At 38.7% G+C, this 16,777-nt stretch overlaps 2 protein-coding genes across 3 annotated transcripts in view; both read right to left on the reverse strand.

Annotated features, from left to right (window-relative positions):
• LOC121185667 (inactive phospholipase C-like protein 2) overlaps positions 1 to 9,657 on the reverse strand; it is a 33,507-nt gene extending 23,850 nt beyond the window's left edge. Inside the window, exons 1-2 of the mRNA XM_041043970.1 lie at positions 9,201 to 9,657; positions 8,267 to 8,719 (exon numbers count right to left, since the gene is read on the reverse strand). Of these exons, the coding sequence (XP_040899904.1) occupies positions 8,267 to 8,518 (252 nt within the window). The 5' untranslated portion in view covers positions 8,519 to 8,719; positions 9,201 to 9,657. The remainder of the gene's footprint in view (positions 1 to 8,266; positions 8,720 to 9,200) is intronic.
• Positions 9,658 to 10,238: 581 nt separating this feature from the next.
• On the reverse strand, positions 10,239 to 16,777 carry LOC121186206 (cysteine-rich venom protein). Of its 2 annotated transcripts, none has more exons than XM_041044883.1 (9): positions 16,715 to 16,777; positions 16,327 to 16,409; positions 15,785 to 15,788; positions 15,398 to 15,498; positions 14,560 to 14,650; positions 14,064 to 14,206; positions 12,831 to 12,919; positions 12,533 to 12,615; positions 10,239 to 12,403 (listed from the first exon to the last, which is right to left on the reverse strand). In XM_041044883.1, exons 2-9 carry the CDS (start codon positions 16,384 to 16,386, stop codon positions 12,267 to 12,269), a joined length of 708 nt encoding a protein of 235 aa, XP_040900817.1. In that variant the 5' UTR covers positions 16,387 to 16,409; positions 16,715 to 16,777; the 3' UTR covers positions 10,239 to 12,266. The 2 variants fall into 2 exon arrangements, with proteins under 2 accessions (XP_040900817.1, XP_040900818.1); XM_041044884.1 differs by having other exon boundaries at positions 16,327 to 16,391; positions 16,715 to 16,726.

Genomic DNA, 16,777 nt, shown 5'->3' on the forward strand with positions numbered 1-16,777 from the left:
AAGTTCCACTTGTTTGTTTTGCCAGCCTTAACTATGACCTAATAACCTTCTGTAACTGGCTCCCTAACATGTTTATGTCTAGTGTGAATTAAATATTTAACCTTGAGAAACATGTCAACCAGCAAGCCCAGCAAAATGGCATCACCAGTAGTATTTCTCACTTCACTAAATTCTCTATTGCCACAAAAATAAACTTATTCCTATCCTTTACTTGGGTAAAGCCTGCACTGCTAGAAAATTATTCAACAGCATAATTTATCTCTTATTCATCTCACCATATAACTGCATCATAACAAAATTCTTATGTCTATGGTTCCCGGTTCTTAGCTTTAACTGAATCCCTTTCTCTGTGAACTCTTGAGTACGTAAGACAAATGCTTTTTGAAAATTGAAAAGTCTGCCAGAATTTATCTGATGCCGCACTAAGTGGGGGACGGACCGACCTAATCGGACATTAGTGAGCATGTGATTGCAATTCAGTTTTGCAGTCAACCTTTAAGTGTTAAGCCTGGATGTCAGACCTTCCCAGTAACCACTCTGGGTTCAGCCACTACAAATCTCTGAACCTCAACCTGTGACAAACACTACTATAGCGTTATCAGTGTGGAACTTTAATGGGGACCGTTACTAATGTGTGGGTGAGCCTTAGACTTTCAAAAACATAGAATTAAGGTATGAAAGCAGCTGTTTGTGATCTGTAGTTTCCGACTGCAGCCTAAAAGCTACCACCTCAGTTTTATGTTGAGCAAGGAAAACCCCAAGATATCACCTGAGAATGCCAGCATAGTTAGTGCAGAAGTACTGAGACAAAGGGTAATTTGCCTCAAACCACTAACTTCTTCATTTTTTCACTTGTCTCAAAGTAAATGAGAACCATACACAGAAATGCGAGATGAAATCAGTTAAAACTATCATTTTTTAAGTGTAATGTCTCCAAATTAATCAGCTTTTAGACTGTTAAATGGTGTAAGCACACTAAAGCAGTGAAAAACAACATCTCAATGACACTGAGGTCCAACAAACATAACTACAAATGCTGTTTACCCGTTTATTGACGAGTAGTGTAATGGTACACACATTATTCGAGTCAGGTCAACACTGAAATTGATGAAAATGGTCGTATTCAGATTCTGGTCAGAGCTCAGCCAGAGAATGATCAAGCAAAACTGTCATGTCTCAGATACCAAAGGAGAGAGAGAGAGGGAGAGGACAGCATCAGCACTGCTCAGCGTCCGATAAGGCATCCATGACGAGACAGTTTCAGAACACTCTGCCTGCGCTGTGAATAAAATTAACACTGTCTATTAGCTGCCAATTTCATAAGCTTCCCACAGCCAACTTTATCATTATTACAACAACAGCTTAAATGATTCACCCATGAAGCCTCTTAAGGCTTAAAAGCAATGCAAGACATGGTTACGACACAGGGAATAACAAATACCTGGTCAACTTAATTTCAGTGTGTCAGTCATTGATTATATGGCCGACACTGTGGATGACAGTCTCCCACATAATAGCCGTTACATGTTTACATGTTCGCTGAACACAGAAGTAGACTTTGGCAGGACTTCAGTTTGTGATTTCCTCAAACAGATCTTTCCAGTTCACAAAGTCAACAAGAACAAGTTTGTCGATGTGATCAAATTACAATGAGAGAGGGCTCGCTGTAAACAGTGTTAAAAAAACATAAACACTAAAATTTTCTCATGGTTGACTGGTACATGGATAGTCTTATTCAAATTTTTTTATAATTAATGTGCAAGAAAAGCCAATAGTTGTCCAAAGAAACTATCCAAATTTAAGCCCTGGTAAGATAATAGAGAGTGAGGAGCTGGTTAGCAGTAACTAACAATTACTTTTCCAATCGAATAATGTGCCGGTTATTTTTTTTGATGAACCAATAAACGATTTGATCGCTAAAAAAAAAACATCAGAAAAACTGAGAAAACCTCCCAATTCCTAGAACACAAGCTATTTTTTATGACAAATAAAAACAGTAATTTGTCACATCTGAGAAGCTAGAAACCGTGATTTTTTTTTTTTTCGGAAAACAACTAGTCCACAGCAATTACCACTGAAGTACACAGTATCAACATACTTATAGTCTGGATTATATTAATTATGCATCAGCACTTCAGAACAGCTAAACCCTGTTAAAACCCTCACAATCATTCTAGGAGTGACGGTCAGCCTTTGCGTTTCCTCTCAAACAGAGAAGCTTATTAAATGTCTTTTATTGACATCTGAGTCACAGCCTTGATTCTGGGATTTTAACATACGACAGTGGTGTAGAAATGTAATTCTCTATTTATCTATTTAATTTAACTCTATGTTAAATGTTTAAAAATAAATAAATAAATAAATAAATAAATAAATAAATAAATATATATATATATATATATATATATATATATGTACTCTCCGTTCTGTGCTTCATTGATTATTACAGTAAAATATTAACGCAACTCGTCATAAGGGCGTAGAACCACTTCTACCATTAATGTGGCAGATCTGTAATCACTGCCAAGTCATTTGAGCTGCCCTTGAAATAACTGGGCGAGGCCAGCAGCACTTGTGTAAATCAGTGACACCTGAGTTGATGAATGAATAGGCAATGATTCAAGTAAGTGAGTGCTGCTGCGAGTTGCCTTGAACATATACAGCCCCAATGAACGAATGTGAAACAGCAGAAGGACCCGGTATCAAGGGTGGCTGTCAAAAGATCTTTAATAAATTGCCCCATCAACTGCCAGTGGCACTGGTTGGGGCAACTGGATTTCACTCAAGCATGCAAGCCACATTGCTCAAAAATCTATTCAGCAAGTCGCTCTCTGAAGTAAACGCACAAGTGCAGTTTGGGTTAAACAGTCTGTTCTTGGCAGATTTAGGCTAAATGACAGTGGGGAAGTCCGTCATAACACTTAAATGGCGTTTTCTAGAATAACATCGTTAATAATTAATTTGGCAATGCTGGGCAATATCAACAACATTAGCATTACCACATTCTTAAAGGAAAATATTATGCCACCCACTTCAGTAAAAGAGACTGCAGATTAGACTTTTTTTTCCAACACAAGGGGAATTTACTGAACTTGGATGTTCAGTGTGAATATTACAACGTTAGCTTTCTTGCCTAAGGCCCCATCAGCAGTATACTGAGAAGAATTTTTTTTCCCCGATTCATTTCACACAAGCAGGGCCTATACATGTGTACATTCCAATGAACGCACTCACTTGGACAAATGTATTGCAGCATCTACAGCAGTAATTATGTACCACTTTTAATCAGACTACAGAATGAATTAGCATTAACTTGATATATAGTGAACGTACAGTATAGTATAGATGCATATAGTGTGCATCCCTTTATAGCCACAAGTTACAGTATTCTAATGGCTGCTTCCACCATGATAATGTACCATGTCACAAAGCAAAATTGCTCTTGCAGTATTAGTATAATGTTCCTAATGAAGTGCTTGTTGAGTGTAGTAATCCACCACACGTACAATATATAGTAAATTCAAACGCAATTTCTTTGTGTCTTCCATAAGTCTGATATTCTTTAACCTGTTCTGTCTCCTCACCACTGGGACAAGAGTTCACCTTTAAAACATGTTTAAGAGGTGAATTCAAAGGGGAAACTATCTGACACCCAGCCTGACTAAATAATACGATACAATATGATGATGCCCACAGAGGAACTTGTTTGGACTCACAGCGCTGCCAGTCCACCATAATTAATGCCATATTGTTTTCCCTTTAACAGGGTTACACCACCGGCTAAGATTGTTTTCTTCTCCTACCAGAGTGCTGACATAAGTGTTATTTACAAAGTAACAGAGAGAAATCTTTATTCAAGAGAATCTGAGGTGAGAAGTGAGGTGGGAAGAAAAGTGTAGCCACAGGTTCTTGTTTTCTTCTGCATACTGGCCACCCACAAAAAACACGGTTATAATTTCCTGATGAAGACCTGGTTTAAAATGGACTAGTAAACACCTAAGCCATTATTTCACCTGTATGTATATATACGAGTGCTTTAGTATTACATAGCTGCTATGTAAATATGAGTCTTTATGTAAATATAAAGACTCAATATAAGATTTACAGGAAACAATAAATACTATAAACAAAATGACAATATACAGTGGTATATACACAACACTGAACCACTGTACACAATATGAGCACAGTATAGACGGTCTAGACAGCATAGAGAGTGTAAGCAGAAGTGGATTACTTCAAAATGCTGTACAGAAGGCACTCAAAGTGTGCAAGGCTGCGCAAATCTCTCAATGTGGTGAGTTGATATCAGAACAAAGGTGATGTACAGCTATGGAGTAAGTGATCTTTCCATTCAAAGTGCAGCAGTTCAGTTCAGTTTTTTAGATATTCTATAAACTAAAGAAAAAAAAAACTCCATAGTGGAACCAACTGCAATTTCTGGTGAAAGAAAAGAGGTCATCTTAAAGTGCTACTCCACCCAAAATCTCTTAGACTATCAAACCCTGTGTAGGTGGCTGTCAAACTCTGGTAGTTTCGTCTTTCATGGAGAGGATGTGGTCATATGTTGTGGTGAACTCGAAATAATGTCAGTTAAAATGGTTTCCAAACAACACAACATCCATAAATAATTCTCTAACCACTCCTGCTGCATCATACTCTTTTCCATTGTACTGTAATTCACATGTTCAGCATGTCCAAGAAAGTCTGTTACTTTTCCCAAAAGAGAACTTCTGTGTTTCATTGGGGTCGACATGGACGCAGTGTTCGACAAGATTTTTACAAAAACCAAAAAAAAAAACAAAAAACAACAGTTTAAAATGTACTGAGCATCTGAATTCACAAAGATTTTAGAGAAGCCTTTATGGTTATATCAGTGCTTGAAAATGTGCCATCATTGGAGGGATGAGTGGGAAGGAAAGTGTAGATTTTAGAGGGTGGAGTATCAATGTAAGTTTAGCATTCAGCAACCATTAAATGAAAAGCTCTTAAAAGGTGTTTTGTTGTTATTTTGTTAACCAACAACTGTTGGTTTCAGTTTTTTTTTCAGATAGTGCATGTGCAAATTTGGGAGAGAGATCTCAAGACGCCGGTTTAGGTGTGACCCTGCCAGCTTAGCTTATGCCCTCTCATCGCACACATGCATAAACACCCACGCCACCATATATTTTCTACTCTTTATAAGAAGTCAGGCTGTTGTTAAGCACTCAGTATTACAGCTGTTACTATGAGAATGCGGTTGGTGTTGTCCCGACCACATCCTCCCATTACTTGAAAAGCTGTTTAACAAGAGCAGAGGGCTCTGACTGACAGCGTGAAACACACTGCCTTGTTAACACTGGTCCAGCCCCGCACAACCACAGTCCCAGAGCAATACTCGATCAGTCAGACCTGTCAGAAGAAAAAACAACTGCCCTCACGAAGATACTGGCATGTAGACAGGGGCACGGCTTGCTGCATATTTGATTTGCTTGATGGGCTTCAGAGAGGAACTTGTGAGTTTCTGCTTCACAGAAGTAGAAAATGAGTGATTATAACAACATATTTTCAGTTTCTTTCTTACCACGTGACTTACATTTTTAAAAAGTAATATAATATTCACTGTCTCCACAGTAATTAATTAATTAATTAATTAAGTGTTGATGTAATATGGTAATATGTGTAACATAAATGAAGTCAAGTCCAAATCACTTTCAAGTCAGTCAATTCAGAATATGAACTCTTTCTTGTTTTTTTTTTTTTTTTTTGTGTATTAGTAGCATTAATTTATGACTCGATTTGACAATATCCTCATTTAAAAAAAAGCTTCAAGCTATGACATATGAAGGATTTTTTGTTTTTTATCTTGATTAAGAACTCCACTTCCTGCATCAACCCACATCTTGGAAAGAGTCCACGTTCTGTGCTAATGCTAACTTAACGTGACACTCGTTTTGGCTCCAACTTAACAGAAGTCACCATCTCTGCTGTGACTCGCTCGATGTTCCTCCGCCCAGTGTGCTGTGGTGCTAAGCAAACGCCACAGAATCTTTTCAGTCTGACCCACTGTGAACTGGGGAAAAGGCCTTGTCCTGATGCCTTACTGAACATGGGTCACTAAGTATTTCAGAATGATTTCTTGTATGCATTGGCTACCCTGGCACTGGACGAACACGTGGAAACCTCTGGACCAGTTCACTAAATTGGACAGGAACAGCAATGTGAGGCCTTCCTCTGGCACTTCTTTAACAATAAGCTTTGACTTGAATCCAAAAAGAGCGAGAAAATCTACTGGTGTTCAAGTCAGCTTCTGCATCTTTGAACAGAGACCATAGCTCACAGGAGTGGACATCCCACTGAAATAAATCGCACTCAAATGGCCTGGGAACTGAGACAGCTCCTTGTGTAGCGAGAGATTACTTGGAACTTTACAAGGCAGAAATGTCAATATTAACCCCATCAATCTCCAGGCAGAGGGCACGTCAAAGTTCAGCACCCACAATGTGCCAAGAATGTGCTGTCTGTAAAACCTGCCAACGAAGAGGTGAGCCACTGACCCCTATCCAGTGCTGGAGACCGTACTGAAAGCAGAGAAATCTGTGAGGCATAAAATCATAGACCTCATTATGGTATTGATTTTTGCACATGTAATAATAATAAACGATTAAGCCACCAAAGTCTTTCAAACACACCAGACGTGGCTATTTGAAAAATGCCTCTCTACAAATTTCATCCCCTATCTCATACATTTTAAATCTGGCTGGCCCTAGAGGGAATTAGATCCCTGACTGACTACTGATTTTCTGACCTCTAAAAGCCAAATGTAAACATCAAAACAAGAGGTGCACATTTGTAACATCTCTTTCAGGAACTATTTTGGGTCTAGGCTATGATAATGTCCTGTAGGCGTACAGTTCATATTAACAATAATGACATTGTAAGGAATAATGATTCCTTTGTTCAGTAAAGCCCAGTAACTCCCTTCACTATCTCCAAACTTGTTTCTTCGCCGTCTTATGACTTAACATTATGACAGCTACGCTTGCATTAAAAAGGTGCTGACATTAGCTAAAGAAAATATCTTGGAGCCTTTCAACATACATAAGATTGATGCAATGTGATGAAGTGTCATGATCTTTGGTTCCTCCTTAAGCAATACTCCCAACGTCCACACCGAGGAGACAAGTAAACTAAAATGCACAGCTTCACTCTGAAAGTCACAACAGTTCTGAGAACAAATAGTACAGAGATATTAATAGCTTTAAGGCTTGTTTATTTACATATTCCTCTGAAACATGTACAGGTTTGCATTTCAGCATTGTCATAAAAGCATCCAGGATGAGAATATGGAGCAGGATAAGGACTCCACCAGGACAACAGAGCTTCATTTCCAGCAATATGACACGCTCAAATGGGTTATTCACTACTACATCCAAATTCAGCTAACAGTGTACAACACCTCAACAATGTTAAGGCACATTCTCATGAATCTGTGCATGTGTGAGGTCTACATACAAAACATTCAGTGGCCCAGCATGCCATTTATTTACCAGTAACCACTATCATTCTCCATCTCTATCTGCCCCTCTACTGAACTGACACAACTGTTTAAATTATTAACTGTGTTATTCACTTTATTTCATGCCACTTGCTGTCTTTGCTGCTCTTTACAAAAACACCCCATTTCCTCCATCCACTTTCATCCATGTGCAATCTTTTGCTTTACATTTTCTTCCTCTCTGATATTACACTACATGCTTGTTTTCGCTTCTAAATTAGTGTAATAAGCACAGTACTGTCAAACACATGCTTCTCATGTACGTAAGAGTTCTGCATGTATTATTTTTCTGACGTATGATATTTCACTGCTTTATTCCTGTACTTCTCAGCTCTTGTAACACTTTATTTTCCCCTTCTGGGAACAATACAGACCATCTTATCCTGCCTCTACAGGCATACACATTACAGACAGATCATTAACATTCAAGAACAAGATGCTCTGCTATACAACTCCTATGCAAAATATTCAGACCAAAATACAGTGTGTGCTTCTGGGGATCAATGTACTGGCCTGTATTTTGAAAAACACCTTATTTCACTGAAAATGTCAGGTGAATTCATGTTACAGGCGAAGCTACTGAAAAGCAGGCAGATGATGCACAGACTAACAAAATGAGAGCAGGGTTTTGCACTGTAACTTCAAACATTATGTGTTTATTGTAGATGTGCAGGCTAGCTCGCCGGAATGAATGGCATAACACGGTGACTTTAACTTCAGGTAGCTTACCTTGATAATGCTGCTCCTGCGTGGTATTTCGTTTTTGGCATCCACTCCGACAGAGGTGTTGGCGGTTTCCACCCCGGCTTGGCTGCCAGGTGCGACGAGGGATCCTGAACCGACCATGTTTTCTGAAATCCCACAGTCCCCATTCAAGACCGACACTTCGCAATGCGTCTTGCCAGCCGCCTCGTCGCTGGGCACGGCCGTATCCCCGAGATTCAATGGAGGAAGGCTGCCGTCCTCCCCAAACTCCGCCATAGGCACTTCGATCACACACACACTGACACACAAGCTGGCAAGCTGCTGGGTAGCAAAGCCTTATGCTTCAGCTTTACTCCAATTTCCTGACTGGCCTATTGCCTCGTTGTAACATTTGCCCGGAATTCTGCCATATCATCTCTCGGTGCACATATCTGCCAGGTACCTACAGACAGACGGGCTCGCTCCGTGCATTGTGCTCTGTGAAGAGAAACCACGGCGATTAGCATAATTAGACAACATGACATTACGTTACAAACAGCACCGGCGTTGAACAGTAGCGGCTATTTATCTACAGCCACGAGAAGAAGGCATGAAGCTGAGGCGTTCAGCGCTCTGAATCTCCGTGTGCACCGAAAGCGGATGTTAACTTACAATCACTGAATGCTGTCATCGTAAATGCAGCATGATAGGAGGCACACAGCCGACGTGCTTCCCTATGTGTACGGATCTTATTTTAATTTTTTAAAGGCATTTTTCATTAAGTGTTTAGCCCACTGTATTCATCCCACAGATCGCTCCACTATGTTACGTTTTTTTTTTTTCCTCCAGCACTAATAAACCACCCTCCTTCAGCTTGGCAGTAATAGGTAACGTTAAGTTATTTAAATGAAAACAAGCATCTTAAGTTCTCAGTTCGTTGTCGGCTTTATCGTAACGTCTAGTAGCTTTGTGTACTTACCTTTTGAGCTGCCGTTTCTCTCCATGGGAAGAACGGTCTTCCGTTTTTTTTTTTTTTTAAAGTTGCTGCTGCAGCTGAAGGGAGCCCAGACTACCGTTCGGTGTCCGGGCTGCTAAGCGGAGCTAGTTAGCCGGATAGCTAACCTCACTCGCTAGCTAGCTGGGTGAAGTTAGTTTTCTCAGCCGACTCAAAGTCCAGTCAACACAGCCCCTGTCGTTAGCCTGGTTAGCAAACAAAGGGAGGAATTTCCCTCAGGCGCCAGTCTTCCTCGACAGTCAGCGGTTATCCCGTTTTTAGGTGTGAAATAAAACCCAGAACTTGGACCGTGATTTGCCGTTAGGGGTCTGGCTCCTCAGCACTTCTCGGTACCACCGTCACACGGAGAACTCGATAACCAGGCGACAGACCCGTGTCTGTGTCGGGAAAGCGCGACAGGCATAACAGGCTGTGTTGTCAATCAAAACCAATTATGTTTTTTTTTGTTTTTGTTTTTTTCACTGACACCGGGATCCGCCTCTTTTTCACGTCTCCACAGAACAAAAAAGACCTGCCTGCCTGCTGCACACACTTCACTATACACACCTTTGAAAGTACTGTAGAATTTGATGTGGACATCACAGATACATGTGTCCAAAGCAGTCTGATCACTCAAAAGATGTCATCTGTCCTTTTTACAGATTATTTTCATTTCTCAATATGACTACAGCATTTGGAGCAATGCCACAGCATTTACAGTTTAAGTTAGTTTGCAGTGTTCAAAAGTCAACAAGACAATGCCAAACAAAAGAAATGTCAACAGAAAGCACAAGCATCAGCAAGGAACAGCACAAAACACTACAGCCAGCAAGAGAGTACACATACAACAACACAACTGAATACAAAAAATGCATACAAAAGTTTCAACTGGAAACTACATAAAAAATAACATTAAGTTCAGCATGAAAATACACATACAGAACTGCACAAACAACAAAAACTCAACAAGTAAAACGGCAGAAAACACAAACGTGTTTTTAAATTTCTCTTTATTTTGAAATATCTCTTAACATGCTCTGCACATAGATTAGGTGAAAGATGTTATTAAAATTTAAAAAATGGCCAACTGCTCAGTCAGCTGCTGGTTTAACCCTGATGAAGACCCTGTTTTGAATCAATATGCCCAGTTAAATAAATGTTTTAAATATAACTTTCTTGCTCTGCCTATGGTTGCTCGAAAATATCTGTTTTTATATTCTTCTTCTGTATTATTAATATTGCTGCTGTTGGTGTCATCTCTGTTCAGAAGCTACATATGACATCCCTCAAGGACAGCAGTTATCTCCCAGAGCGGCTCACATGACAATTGTTTTTTTCTGTTTAGAGTCACATTGTGTGTCTTCCTCTTTATGTGGACAGTGCAGGGAGACGATGGGCTAATCTCAGCGGTTAAGTAATCGTCCTAACAGCCTCTTGTGCTGTTGCATCAGGTTTCTTGTGAAAATTAACTCTTACTGTATTCTATGTTACCCAACAAAGTCATCACAAATCATCACTTTTGGAGACGGCCAAGATCTTTGAAAGATTAGTCACGCCTTACATGCAGTTCATAAAACCAAAAATTATAGGCTCTTGCATGAGAGACACAGAGAGTGAGTGAAGAGGCACATTAGTCTGCATGATTTGGTGCATTTTAGTCATAGACCAATGGTTCAGATAAAGGCAAGAGAATCAAAATATTGTGGGATGTAAAAGCAGGTGTGGTGAGTTGTACAACAGAGCCATCTGCTGGAATACCAAAGGATATGGATTTTTGCTTATTGTTCTGTGGAGACTTGTTTTGACTAGCAGTGTTTGACCAAACACTGCTAGTCAAAGTTGTAATACCTACAGCAGTGTTTCCTGGCCTTGTTGAGTCGTGACCAGTTAAAACAAAACAAAACAAAACAAAACAAAACAAAACAAAGCAATGTCTTGTTGCTCATTACATACGTTTCCAGGTTGTGAAAATGTCAACCAAAGAAATATTAATATTTAATATCAGAAGCCTGACAAGGTTAAATTACCCAATAATTCAAGACGGCAAACATAATTTTCTGTAGCAGATATTAGTGTTTTGTTTTTTTTATGTATTTCTGTTTTTATAGATATATAGTAGTGTAAGCAATATCAGAATATCACCTGCAGTATCAAAAAGCATTAGTGGTTTTTATTGTTGTCAAATTGTACTTCCTATCAGCAGGAAGACTTAGCAGACCAAACTTGGAAAAGTAGGCTTACGTTAAGGGAAAAGTTATGAGCTCTCTGTCTCTTTGATCAAACATCTCTTATTTTTGGTATCACTCATAATGAATATTGAAGATGGGACATGGTGGTGTGTGTGTGTGTACACGTACTCAGGGCTCCAGAAAGACTTGGCTCAGCTCTGGTTGTCACAGAGGACTTGGCACCAGCCTTCTGTTGGCAACTGTTATGCAAGTCGTTGCACTAAAACAGTTTTCCACTTAATATGTATGCTGGAGGAAGATTTAACACTATAAATGGCACATTTACCTGGAGATGCCCTCTGTGCTTTGCCATTGAGAGAAAGGTTCATCAGAGTTTTTTTGTCTGGCTGCTCCTGTTCTGGTTGACAGTGTCATGGCTGTTAGCGCTTTGTGATCTTTACTGCAATTTGTGTAAAAATGTATAGACTCTAGTTTTGATTTACCAGTTCATTAGGACTGTACAACATTAATCACTTGGCTGACTGTTTGTTGAACTCTATAGCAACAGGACAACTTCAGCATCAACCAGAGGCTACTGTTGGCTGCTGCACTGGTCAATAAGCAATCATTACCAAAGCACTGGTGGCCCTCACTCTCACTCTGGCTAAGCTACCACACGTCCAAAGCAACCCCTTAACTTAAGACAATCAATGCTCAACCAGATTTTTACAGACATGGTTTTCTCCTTGTGTCATGAGTATATTCTTAAAAGCTTACATGGATTTAGCTTGCTTCACAGACAGGGAACCAAAAGAAGCACATAGTACATAGTCTGCAAATTTGAAGTCAAAGTACAGTCGTTCGCAGACTGAAGGGTTTATCTTTAGGCTATTGGAATGATTTCATCGATGCATTTGCATGAAGCAGGACACCAGGCATGCACCAGATCATTGCTGCATCCAGTTGTGTCTTTCAAGGTTGGACAGTTGATGAACTTGTTTATGTAAGGACAAGGGTTGGCTGAAATGAAAAACAGACAGAGAAATAAAGAGGTTAGCCCACTGTCACACAATATTCCTTTTAGTATAACGTCCTATTTGCCATACAGAGAATACAAATTGAGTATTTATTACAGTATCTTTTACTTACTGCAGAGTTTGTCTACACAGTGATTGGGACAGGAAGCACATGGGGGTCCAACTTTATAAGGCGGCCAACTCCTGAAGTTTCCTCTGTTGAATAAATTGTAAACCTGTCAGTTCTTTTCCCGACTTCGTTTGACTCTGAACTGACCTTTGGTTAAATATACAGTTTTGACAGTTTCTGTTTCTACAACCCTCCAACACCTGCCAGCAACGTTAAGCTCTCCCAGATGTGCTTAAATCTTTCACATGTAAAACAAGGCCATGGGTTTTAAACAAGTGGAGGGTAAATGAGTGTCACGTACGCTCGATAATAGTGGCAGCCATAGAAATAGATGTTGTTAGGGCACAGCGTCACTCCACAGCCAACTTTATAGGAGCTGTTCCACACCACCTTTCAACAAAAACAAAAAAAAAAAAAACATTGTTTTTAGTGCTGCTTTAATTTGAAAACTTCTAAACAATTATACATATTGATTGTTCAAATACTGTCAGGACTCAGTCATGTTTTGCTCTGTTTTTAAATATGTAATTCTTCAAGCACTTGAGTAATATATTTGGTTGTGTAGGTGTGTTTGTAGTGAGAAAGTGAGTGTGAAAATTGATCAAAAATATTCACTTGTTTTCTGTAAAAGACGTAACCATGTCTTCTTAACAACACAATAATGGCTGTTCCTGGTGGTACAATAACTGCTTTTTGAAAATTGCAATCTCTCCAAATTTGTTTTTAGAAGGAAATGTCCTGGTCACACTGATCTTGTACCGATGATTTACCATGAAATTAATATTTAGGAACTCAGAAAGATGCTTTTCAGAGCTGGAATCATCTCTCATGAAATCAAATCAACATTCAGAAGTTACAGAAACTCTACTATGCACTTTCATGAACCAACAGAAAATTTTAGGCAGAATACTGGTCCTTAATATATTGGACTTAAAAATAATAAACCTGCAGTAACCTTTTATTAGCATTTGGGGGCAACAGAAACAAGCTGTGAGCACAAGTTGTTAGCTTCAAATGGTGATTTTCAGCAGATACAGAGCAACATTAGCATTTGTTTCTAGTCATGTTTCTGTGAACCTGATGAATGTAAGGTCAATATGATGAATGTAAGGCCACTCATGACTCTTGTTTTTCCTCTGTTTTTGGTCTCCACCAACTCCTGAGGGGAACTATCTATGTATACATACATTTATTATGATTAGCAGCCAGTGTACAGTGGGGTTTAAGAGCTTTTTTCTGAACAAACAGAGCTGAGCTGAAAGAAAGTAATTCTAAAAGAATCTAATAATAGAGCTGAGAGAACGGCAGCGCCGGGTGATAATTCTCTTTGGGTTCATCACTACACACAAACACAACACTTTCACATACAAGTACTCATTTGATTCATTGTTTAATACCTATATTATATTGTTAAACCTGTTTTTTTTTTTTTTTTTTTAAAGGTAACTATCTAGTATCAAATCAGCAAATGTATGGAATGAAAAAAACCTCAACAATTATCCTAGTTACCCTGACATTAGCAGCTAAGTGTTACCTGTGTGTAGTGACCGACAGCTTGGCCATTGGTGGATCCATTGGGATACAGGTAGTGTGACACCTCACTGTGCCAGGCATTGACGACATCCTTCCATGAGGCAGGCGTGGATGAATAGAACAGATTCTCACCTAATTCATATCCTGCTCAATGGCGAGAAACACACGGCAGCACTGGTTAATGGGTGTCTGCAAGTATACCGTTTTGTTGTCATGTCCCAGCAGATTGCATTACTCAGAAAAAACATGGTCATTAAAATGCCTATTGATGATCATTTCTTTCATGATAACATATTATATCCCATGTAATTTGTTATTAAAAGAAGGTATTAAGACTGGAGATAAGATAATGTTCGCTGGGACTCTGACCATCAATCACAAGGTCACTCAGTTCACAGGGAACCTTTATGTCTTTGAGCTAATATTTAAGGTCCTGGCATATGTGGAGCAAGGTGAAAGGGAAACAAAGAGAGAGGAGGAATAAAGGAAGGATTTACCATTAAGCATGCGGGTGCTGGGTGCTCCATGAGCCAGAATACATTTGTCAACCCAGGCCTGAGCACTGACTGCTACCTCCTCACTATAGGTCTGTAAAGGAAAGGGAAAAAAAAAAGAAAATCAAGAGTTTTCTTTCAAACCGACACCCATAATGTAGAAAAAGATCCATTCTCTTGTGAGATATTGGTTTTGAAAACTGCATCATCTGTGATTTTGAAAACTGATGAAAATTCAAAATATGTTCCACTCCAGTCCTTAAAATATCCAAAGGTTTTGACTCAAGTGGCCTTCAGATCTGAGACCAGCTGGTGTCCTGTTATACGGCCCTGAGCCAAAACCGAATTGCAGTATGAATATATGGTTTTTCTTTTTAGTTCTCTGCAGAAACCTTAAACCTTCTCTTTATGAAAAGAAAATTAAACGTCTTTGTTGTCCCGTTGACTGACAGATTCTCCTCTCTGTACATTTGAAGTCTGGACTTGGTTTCCAACACTGAATAGATTAGAAGTTGCTGATTTCACTGAATAAAAAAAAAATACATTCTTCACCTCATTTCTAAAGGCATTCATAGATCAATTGTAACTTCTACAGAATGCTATGGTTTTGACCCACTTGAACAATTAACAGAAGTTCACTGCATCAGAACAGCAACAACAATTTTGAAAAGCTGCTCATGCTTGTTTTATGATTTTCAAGCACCATGTGCAGAAGACCCCGCCAGCTTTAGTGTGTTTATTTTTAAATATTTTATTAATTTTTATCTATAAACAAATGTTGAGGATCTGCAGCAGATGATATTTTAGCCACTTTTATTGTACGAGCAGAAACAGGACGGACCATCATCAGCATGTTAGAAGCCGTCGGCTGAACCGCTCTCCTGAAGGCATTGTGTTGGTCAACGATCTCAGCCTGAATCGCTGTGTTTTCTGGGCAAATGTCTGCATGCACACACAGACACACACACACACATATGTGTGTAAATATTAGATTAAAGACATAATAAAGAGTGATATTTATTCTGGTGGCTTAATATCCACAATGTGACTCACAAACATATCCTTGTTTAATTACTCTGAAATGACTTGGCATAACAAAAGAACACAGAGAGAGGATTGTGCTTAATCCCATAATCTTATTGGGAGACTTATTGGCATGGTCTCTGAGCTGAAATAAAATACCTCTGTAAAAGTAAAACATGCCTGATGCATTTAACTTTGTGCTTACCTTGCTGTGGGCACACCATGGTACGCAGCAAAGTACATTTGAAAATGAGAAGAAACTCAAGTTAAGTTCTCAGTGAAACATTGGAGTGAAAATACAAAAATAAAATACTTATGTAGAAGTATTTGTACTGCCATTAAGGTATGCTGAATTAAGAGCTAAATTTTGCTTAACTCAAAGTACATAAGTATTAGTAGTTTAAAAAGTGTTTAAAGTAAGAAGGTTCAGGTTTTAGTTTAGTTAGTTTTAATTTTACATTAGTTATTGATGTTTAAAGTAAGGCTGGGCAATACATGATATTAATTTACCATATATTTCTAGGAAATGTAGAAATGTTAAAAAACAAACAAACAAAAAACATTTAAAATGTAGTAAAGTCTCACAAACTGAAATACTTCAGTGCAATATTATGACTTTAAAACCGTAATCTTGTATTGGACTTGTGCAAACATACTTTCCAGCTGATGAAAAACACTTGAAACATAACAAAATACTGTATTACACCTTTCTAAAATATTCAAAAACTTATTGACCCTTCTACTCACCGGAACGCAGGCAGAGTGCACTTGATGTAGTGTCAAGATGCAAATCAGGAATGCAAACATTTTCTCTACAAAAAGCAAAATACCTATAGTATGATCAAAACAAGGTGAAATGAGAACTCACCATAATATTTTATGTACAATATGATTTACTTTGACAAATCAGTCCAGTTATATTGTTAGTATCCACCTCACTTCATGTATAAATAGCAAAAGAAAGACAAAAAAGAAGTACTTAATGAAAAAATAAAGTTTACAAATAGGACATGTTGCTCTTCAGGGAACTGGGTTTGCCCTTTTGATTGTTGGATATTTTCCTTAAATTAATTTTTGTTTGTATTATCAAAGGATTAAAAAAAAGGTACTTAAACCTCTGCACTTGGAGACATACCTGCACATGGGTCTTCAGGAGGTAGAGGTGAGTTGGCATTTCCCTCTCCTTCCTTTTATAGAC

This window comes from Toxotes jaculatrix, chromosome 8 (genome assembly GCF_017976425.1).
Source record: "Toxotes jaculatrix isolate fToxJac2 chromosome 8, fToxJac2.pri, whole genome shotgun sequence".
In the NCBI taxonomy this organism is placed as follows: Eukaryota; Metazoa; Chordata; class Actinopteri; family Toxotidae; genus Toxotes; species Toxotes jaculatrix.